At 49.8% G+C, this 8,963-nt stretch overlaps 1 protein-coding gene across 1 annotated transcript; it reads right to left on the reverse strand.

Annotated features, from left to right (window-relative positions):
• Positions 1-3,947: 3,947 nt before the first annotated feature.
• LOC103170724 (C-C motif chemokine 3-like) lies at positions 3,948-7,458 on the reverse strand. Its single transcript, XM_029082396.2, has 3 exons — positions 7,283-7,458; positions 5,317-5,428; positions 3,948-4,327 (listed from the first exon to the last, which is right to left on the reverse strand). Exons 1-3 carry the CDS (start codon positions 7,356-7,358, stop codon positions 4,099-4,101), a joined length of 417 nt encoding a protein of 138 aa, XP_028938229.1. The 5' UTR covers positions 7,359-7,458; the 3' UTR covers positions 3,948-4,098.
• Positions 7,459-8,963: the final 1,505 nt, after the last annotated feature.

The following is an 8,963-nucleotide window of genomic DNA, read 5'->3' on the forward strand; positions in this document are numbered from 1 at the left end:
GGATCCTCTGACTCTCAGGTTCCTTCTGAGAGGAAACGTTGCCACAAGAATCTATTTCCTTTAGATTTATTTTACTCCCTGCCTCCTCTGCTAGACTTCTTTAAGGGCAGGGATCATGCCCACTAATTCTATCGTACTAGCCCAAGCACATAGTACAGTGCTCTACACACAGAAGGTGCTTAGTAGACGTGATTGACTAATAGGCTGTAAGCTCCTGGAGGGCAGGGACTACTGCATTCTGCCAAGCATTTAGCACAGGGTTTGGTCCCCAGTAGTTGCTCAGTACATACTATTGATTGTTTTTGATCCCTTAATGCCCTTTGAGGAACCTCGGTTGGCTTTGGTGTTTGGTCTCCTTGGAGAATGCTTTGCATTGCCTTCATCCCCTTCCAAGGTGCTGCCCAAACTCATCCGTGGGCTACCTTGCCCTTCCTCATTTTGCAGCCTCACTGCCTGCCCACAGCGGAGAGGGACCTTGTGGGGAACCCTCCCTGTGCAAACAACACCGTTTGTAAATGAGGAAACTTTCCCAGTGACGAAATCGAGCGCCGCTGGCCCCGTGAGGAAACTTTTCTAAAGCAAGGACCAGGGGATCGTTGCCCTCAAGCTGCACACCCTTGAGGTAGGCGATCTGGTCAGTCTGGTCACTGTGGGGATGACCAATCACCCCTGGGCTGAGTCTCTGGGCTCTGAGCCATCCAGAGAAATCACCCTGGGTGTCCCAATTCTCTGCTCAACCGGGTCAGTGGAGCCCCCAGACCACTAGGATGGGGTAAACCTGGGAACCACCCCGACTCCCCTGATATTTGTTAATCAATCAGTGGTATTTTTCGAGTGCTTACTTTGTTCAGAGCACCATATTAGACACTTAAGAGCATAAAACAGAATTGGCAGACATGTTCCCTGAGCTTAATTATGTGCCAGTCACCATCCTGAGCACAGGGGTAGACACCAGCTAATGGGTTGGACGCAGTCCCTGTCCCACATGGGGCTCACAGTCTTAACCCCCATTTTACAGATGAGGGAACTGAGACACAGAGAAGAGAAGTGACTTGCCCAAGGTCACACAGCTGACAAGCAGCACAGCCGGGATTACAACTCAGTTCCTCCTGACACCCAGGCCCGCGCTCTCTCTCACTAGGCCATGTTGCATCTACCTCAGAGATTAGGGTATAGGAAGGGCTTAATGAGCATCATTATTACTATTTTAATCAAATCTAGACCTTGTGCTGATGATTGAAAGAGTTCCCAAAGGCTGTTTCTCCCCAACCTTTATTCTCTACTTTTTTTTTTCCAACTTTCTATCTAGGACATTTGACCCTCAATCCCAGGATTGCTCATCTTTTTAAAGGCTGGTCCAAGATCTTTTCAAAATTGTTGTTGAATGCAAAGTCTGCCTGAAACAGGGTCAAAGATTCCTGCAAAGAACAGCTGCCTTAGTCACTGCCACAGAGAGGAATGGTCCATTAATCTCTCAATCCCCTCGCCCCCTCTTACCTCACCTTGCTGCTCTCCTACTCCAACCCAGCCCTCACACTTCGCTCCTTTAGTGCCAACCTTCTCACCGTACCTCGACCTCGTGGGTCTCGCCGCCGACCTCTCGCCCACATCCTGCCTCTGGCCTGGAACGTCCTCCCTCTTCATATCCGACAGGCGATCCTCTCCCCGCTTTCAAAACCTTATAGTAAGCACAACTCCTCCAGGAGGCCTTCTCCGATTAAGCCCTCTTTTCCACTACGCCGTCCCCCTTCTGCATCTCCTACGCACTTGGATCTTTACCCTTTAAGTATTTGATATTCACCCCACTCTCAGCCCCACACCACTTACTTCCATAACTGTATTTTATTTATTCATATTAACGTCTATCTCCCGCTCTCGACTGTATTCTCCTTGTGGGCAGGGAACTTGACTACCAAATCTGGTATATTGTAATCTCCCAAGCCCTTAGTACAGTGCACTGCACACAGTAAGTGCTCAATAAATAACACTGATAGATTTAGCGATCGACCTTCTCCTGCCTCAGATCCGAGAGACAATTACTCTCCCTGCTTCAAAGCCTCACTGAAGGTATACCTCCTTCAGGAGGTCTTCCCTGACTAAGCCCTCCTTTCCTCTTTTCCCAATCCCTTCTGCATCCCTCTGACTGCGTTTCTTTATTCATCCGCCCCTCCCGGCCCCAAAGCACTTATGTACATATTTGTAATTTATTTCTTTATTTATTCATATTACTCTCTGTCTCTTCTTCTAGACTGTAAGTTCGCTGTGGGAAGGGAATGGGTCTGTTGATTGTTATATTGTACTCTCCCAAGTGCTTAATAAAGTGGTTTCCACACATTCGGTGTTCAATAAATGCAATCGAAGGAATGAACGAAGCCATATGCATCCCATCCAACGGAGATGTCCCTCAGAGCTGAGAGACTCACCCACTCACAACAATCAGAGTTGGCGTTAACGATCCCATGGATTTGTAGAACCGGTGGTGTTCAGGCACTAGCCTGGAGCAGCTCTGAGTTACCCGCCAACAAGCAACATCCATTACGTGAAGGTAAGTGAATTCATTGCCTGGCTCCCCCAGAGACCCTAGTCTCCTTTCAGAGCACCCCGCTCTGCCGATGGATGGCGAGGGCAAAAGTCAACTAATAGGTGGCCCATACCACTCACGTCTCTGATTAGTTTCTTGTCAGCGTCCAGTTGGTGCCAGCTCGTCTCTATCTTCCTTATCAATCAATCAATCCATCAATCGATCAGTAGTATTTAATGAGCGCTTACTGTGTGCAGTGCACTGGACAGAGAGCATGGCAGAGGATGGTACAATAGAGTTGGCAGGAAAGATCTCTGCCCTCAAGGAAATTAGAGTGTAGAGGAGAAAACAGAAATAAATTAAAATAAATTACAAGTGGGTTTATACATAAGTGCCATGGGGTGGGGTGAATAACAGAGTCCTTGAGGGGTACAGAGCCAAGGGCACAGGTGATGCAGAAAGAAGGGTGAATTGGGGAGATGAGGGCTTAGTTGATGAAGGCCTCTTGGAGGAGGTGTGAATTTAATAAGGTTTTGAAGGGGGGTTGGGAGAGTGGTGGTTTGTCTTTTATGAAGAGGGAGGCAGTTCCAGGCCAGAGGGAGGACATGATTGAGCGACCAGCGGTGAGACAGTTGAGGTACAATGAGTAGATTGGCTATAGAAGGGTGAAGTGTGTGGTCTGGGTTGTAGGTCAGTGAGGTAAGGTAGCAGGGAGAAAGCTGAATGAGTGCCTTAAAAAGCTGGTGGTAAGGAGTTTCTGTTTGATGCATAAATGGATGGGCAACCTCCAGAGGTTCTTGAAGAGTGGAGAGACACGTTCTGAAGAGATTTTTAGAAAAGTGGTTCAAGGAACAGAGTGAAGTAGGGGCTGGAGACGGGAGAGACAGGAGGCAGGGAGATCAGCGAGGAGGCTGATGCAGTAGCAGGACATGATAAATGCTTGAATCAGCACGGTAACAATGTGGATCGAGAAGAAGGTTCAGGTTCTAGGGATGTTGTGAAGGTAGACCTCATAAGATTTGGCGACAGACTGAATATGGGAGTTAAATTCATTCATTCTTTCATTCATTCAATGTATATATTGAGGGCTTACTGTGGGCAGACCACTGTATGAGAGAGATTGAATAGAGAATAATGCCAAGGTTGCAGGCTTGTGAGACAGGGAGGAAGGTGTTCTTAACGTCGATGGGAAAGTCAAGGGGAGGACTGGGTTTGGGCGGGAAGATGAAGAGGTCTGTTTTGGATGCAGTGAGTTGGAAGTGTCGGAGGGACATCCAAGTAGAGATATCTTGGAAGCAGGAGGAAATGCAAATCTGCAGAGAAGGAGAGAGGACAGGGCTGGAGATATCAGTTTGGGAATTATCTGCATGGAAATGGTAACTGAAGCAGTGAGAGTGAATGAGTTCTCCAAGGGAGTGGGTGTAGCTGGAAAATAGAAGGGGACCCAGAATTGAGCCTTGAGTGACCCCCCCGCCCCCAGTTAGATGTGGAATGTTGTTCCCCGCCATCCAGGCTTGCTGCGCTAAATACACAGAAATTCAACTCCAGAAATTACTTTCCCTACACTGAATTCCACCTCATTTGAAACTGATCAGTGTGGGCTGAGTCAGGGGAGGCCTAAAGTGCAAGTGACCAGTGGGCTTAACAGAAGAGAGGATCTTGGCTTGGATCCCTACCCCCACGACCTCTCGCCCCTTTTGGTGAGTCTTTCTGTTCCATTCCAGGTCCCGGATCCTCGCCTGGATCTTCTGGACCCAGGTCTCGCTGGGGTTGGCACATACTTTCCGACCCTTCACGGTGATGAATCTGTTGAGAGAGAAGAAAACGGATCAGAGAAAAGGGGCTCAAGTCTGAGGGGGAATAACCCCCCACCCCCTCCCCAAATGCCAGGTCCTCCCCCCGCCAGCGGCATCTGAGTCCCGCTCCTTTAGTGCCAAGCTTCTCACTGAACCTCAATCTCGTCTATCTTGCTGCCGACCCCTGGCCCACATCCTGCGTCTGGCCGGCATGCCCTCCCTCATATCCCACAGACAACAACTCTCTTCTGCTTCAAAGCTTTAATTAAAGGCACATTTCCTCCAAAAGGCCTTCCCCGACTAAGCCCTCCTTTCCTCTTCTCCCACTCCCTGCTGCATCGTCCTGACCTGCTCCCTTTATTCCTCCCCTCTCCCAGCCCCACAGCACCTATGTCCATATCTGTCATTTATTTATTTCTATTACTGTCAGTCTCCCCCTCTAGACTGTAAGCTCATTGTGGGCAGAGAATGTGTCTGTTTATTGTTGCATTGTACTCTCCCAAGTGCTTAGTACAGTGCTCTATACACAATAAGTGCTCAATAAATATGATTAACTGACTGACCGACCTTCCTGAAGAACCATCTCTCAGGATCCTCACCCCTCCAAGCCTCCCCATCACCTCCTGACTCCCAAGTCTTCTCCCAAGGACACTTTGGGAGTCTCCACACAGCATTCCTTCCCTCCCAACCCCACTGGACTGCTTCCCCACCCACTGCAGGCCCCCAAGACCCCCTGGTCATGGAGGCATACCCACGCTACTCCCCATGGGGGCCTACTTCCTGTGACAAACATGGGCCGGCCTGGAGTGAAAAATGGCCAATGTCCACTGCGGGGGCCGGGGGGGGAAGTGTGGTGGGGGAACAAGTGTTCCTCAGTGGGTAGACCTGCACCCCCTCTTGTCTCGCCCCAGTTCCCCAGCTCCCAGGGGCTCCCCCAAGAGGGACAGTTCACACCTCCGACCTCGCCCCTGGGCAAGGGGCCAATGGGAGTGGACTTACATGATTCCCGGCTTGGGGCACTGACTCCTATTCTGGAAATAACTCTTCACTAGTTTTTGAGGCAAAGGACGGTGGAGGTAGTTGGTACAGCAGGTTACAGGAACGTGGACTCCTGTTATTTCAGAGAGAAGAGAGTCAGGAGGGGGTGGAGACTGAGGGAGATGGATCCCCTTGTCTCCCCATCTCTAGGAGGAGGGCAAGCTGGGGGAGTTGGGAGAAGCAGAGAATCTGCATAGTCTAATGGTTACAGCCTGGGCCTAGGAGTCAGAAGGACCTGGGTACTAATTCCACCTCTGCCACTTGTCTGCTGGGTGACCTCGAGCAAGTCACTTGAATGAGCTGGGCCTCAGTTCCCTCATCTGTAAAATGGGGATTGAAACTGTGAGCCCCACATGGGCCATGGGCTGTGTTCCACCCGATTTGCTTGTAGCCACCCCAGTGCTTAGTACAGTGCCTGGCACATAGTAGGTGTTTAACAAATACCATTATTATCATCATTATTATTATTATTAGCAATAATAATTATAATAATTGCAGCTCCACCACTTGTCTGCTGTGAGATTTGGGGCAAGAACTTCACTTCTCTGAGGCTCAGTTCCCTCACCTGTAAAATGGGGAATAAGACAGGGAGCCCCATGTGGAGCAGGGACTGTGTCCAACCTGATTACCATGTATCTACCCCGGTGCTTAGTACAGCCCTTGGCACACTCATTCATTCATTCATTCGACTGTATTTACTGAGAGCTTACTGTGTGCAGAGCACTGGACTAAGCTCTTGGAAAGTCCAATTCGGCAACGGATAGAGACAATCCCTACCCAGCAACGGGCTCACAGTCTAGAAGGGGGAGACAGGCAACAAAACGAAACAAGTAGATAGGCATAGAAGGCTCTTAACACATACCGTAAAAGAAAAGAAAGAAAAAGCCATCCCATCTCCCCCTCCCCACTGTGTTTGGATTCTTCGGTGGGAGGGGTGGCAATTGGAGCAGTAGCTAGTCCCTGGGCCCAGTCGGGCCACCCGGGATATTCCCCAGACCCTCCTCACCCGAGGACAAGCCCCAGCCAGAAGAGTCCTGAACTTTCAGGAGGAAGTGGCCGGGGAGAGGAGGCTTTCCTCTAAATTGTAAGCTCCTTGAGGGCATGGATTGTCTACCTACTCTATTCTATAGTAATAATAATAATACTACTAATAATTGTGGTATCTGTTAAGCGCTTACTACGTGCCAGGCACTGTACGAAGCGCTGCGGTGGAAAAAAGCAAATCGGGTTGGACACAGTCCCCGTCCCACATGGGGCTCACAGTCTCAACTCCTATTTTGCAGATGAGGTAACTAAGACTCAGAGAAGTTTCGTTCATTCATTCAATCGTATTTATTGAGGGCTTACTGTGTGCTGAGAACTGTACTGAGTGCTTGGAAAGTACAATTCAGCAATAAAGAGAGACAATCCCTGCCCACACCGGGCTTACAGAACTAAAGTGACTTGCCCAGAGTCACACAGTACAAGCAGCGTGGCTTAATGGAGAGACCATGGACCTGGGAGTCAGAAGGTGCTAGGTTCTCATTCTGACTCTGCCGTGTGCTTGCCATGTGACCTTGGGCAAGTCACTTCACTTCTCCGGGCCTCAGTTACCTCATCTGTCAAATGGGGATAAAAGTGCGAGCCCCATGTGGGACAGGAACTGTGTCCAACATGATTACCTTGTATCTACCCCAGTGCTTAGAACAGTACTTGACATATAGTAAAAACTGCCATGATTATTGTTATTATTGTAATTATTATGTGGCAGATCTAGGATTTGAACCCAGCTCCTTCTGACTCCCTGCCCTGTGCTCTACCCACTAGACCACACTGCTTCTGGAGCACAAATATGGGGTCTTTGCAAAGCACCAGTAGGGGATTTTGTGCCCAGAGCTCAGATAGAGGGCATTCCCAGAGTACCTAGGGCAACGGGTCGAGCACTCACCGAGAGTGGAGGAGGGCAGGCAGGAGAGAATTGCAGCGAGGAGGAAGGTGGAGAGAGCGACCATGGAGTTCTGCATGGTGGGGCCGAGGGGTCCAGGAGCAGAACGAGAGCGGGGAGGTGTCCAGTCTCCGGTGTCAGTTGAGTTCCGCCCGGCTCCTCTTTATAGGGGCTCCAGGTCGGATGGGGATGGAAACTGGGGGAAAACAGAGAAGCGGTCCCTCTACCAAGCTGATATAACCTCCAGTTGCTCAATCTGACCACCAGAGCAGAAGGAACGAGCTCAGAGGCAGGGAAATATTCCAGCCTAATATGGAGAGAAGCCGCTTCATTCTCCCTGAACATCTTGGATGCTCTTCTGGACGCCTTCTCCAACCCTGTTGTGGCCACCAGAATGAAACGCGGTGTCCTAACCATTGTCAGAGTATACAGAAGCAGTGTGGCCTGGTGGAAAGCGTCGGACGTGGGAGTCAGAGGACCTTTCACTCATTCATTCATTCAATTATATTTATTGAGCACTTACTGTGTGCAGAGCACTGTACTAAGCGCTTGGGAGAGTACAATACAACAACAGACACATTCCCTGCCCACAACGAATTTACAGTCTAGAGGAGGGGAATGAGACGCTAATACAAATTATTTATTATTATTAATCGTACTTATCGAATGCTTTCTGTGTGCAAAATACTGTACTAAGCACTTAGATAAATATATAACATATATGTACATAATTACTCTGCTTGCTGGGGCTTGGGGATGGGGAGGAAGACTGGGAGACAGAAGTTACTGCGGTCTGCAGTTTCACATTTCCTTCTGCCTTCAGGATCTCCCGACATCTCAAATAAAACATGTCCAAAACAGAACTTCTCATCTTCCCACCCACACCCTATCCTCTCATTTTTTGCTATGGTATCTGTTAGGCACTTACTATGTGCCAGGCAGTGTTCTAAGCACTGAGGTAAATACAGGTAATCATGTCGGACACAGTACCCTTCCCACGTGGGGCCCGTAGTCGTAATCCCCTTTTTACAGATGTGGTCACTGAGGTACAGAGAAGTCAAATGATTTGCCCAAGGTCGCATAGCAGGTGGAGCTAGGACTAGAACCCAGGCCCAGGCTCTATCCTCTAGGCCATGCTGCTCCCGTTGGCTTTCCCATCACTGTAGAAAACATCACCATCGTCTCTGTCTCACAAGCCTGTAATCCTGGCATTATCCTCAACCCGTCTCACTCATTCGACCCCTACGTTTAATGTCACCAAATCCTGTCGGTTCACCCTTCACAACCGCTAAAATCTGTCCTTTCCTTTTCGTCCAAAGACTTATCATTTCCCCCCTTGACTATTACATCAGCCTCCTCACTGACCTCCCGGCCTCCTCCCACACCAGTTCTTACTCCACTCTGCTGCCCAGATCATTTTTCTAAGAAAGCTTTCGGGCCATATTTCTGCTCTCCCTCGGCCATCTCAGGGCCTCCTCCCTTCTAGGGTTACCGGAACCCTCATCTCTCAAAGCCAACCCTGACCCTTCCTGCCCACAGGTCTCTTCCCGGGATCCCTTGGGAAGCCCCCAGTCTCTCTCTCCCCTTCCTGCTGGGCTGCTCCCCCAGCCCCTCTCCGACCACCCTCCCCCAGGACTCCCTGGTCCCGGATGTGCCCCTGGGCTGCCCCTCGGGGGTCTGCTCC

Source organism: Ornithorhynchus anatinus, chromosome 17, assembly GCF_004115215.2.
Source record: "Ornithorhynchus anatinus isolate Pmale09 chromosome 17, mOrnAna1.pri.v4, whole genome shotgun sequence".
NCBI classification, from domain to species: Eukaryota; Metazoa; Chordata; class Mammalia; order Monotremata; family Ornithorhynchidae; genus Ornithorhynchus; species Ornithorhynchus anatinus.

What these genes read in the sequence shown, in the direction of transcription:
- LOC103170724 (XM_029082396.2), bottom strand. Translation starts at nt 7,358, where the DNA reads ATGCAGAACTCCATGGTCGCTCTCTCCACCTTCCTCCTCGCTGCAATT. An exon ending in CCTGCCCTCCTCCACTCTCG is followed by an intron (nt 5,429 to 7,282) that starts GTGAGTGCTCGA and finishes CTGAAATAACAG; the next exon opens with GAGTCCACGTTCCTGTAACC. An exon ending in TGCCCCAAGCCGGGAATCAT is followed by an intron (nt 4,328 to 5,316) that starts GTAAGTCCACTC and finishes CTCTCTCAACAG; the next exon opens with ATTCATCACCGTGAAGGGTC.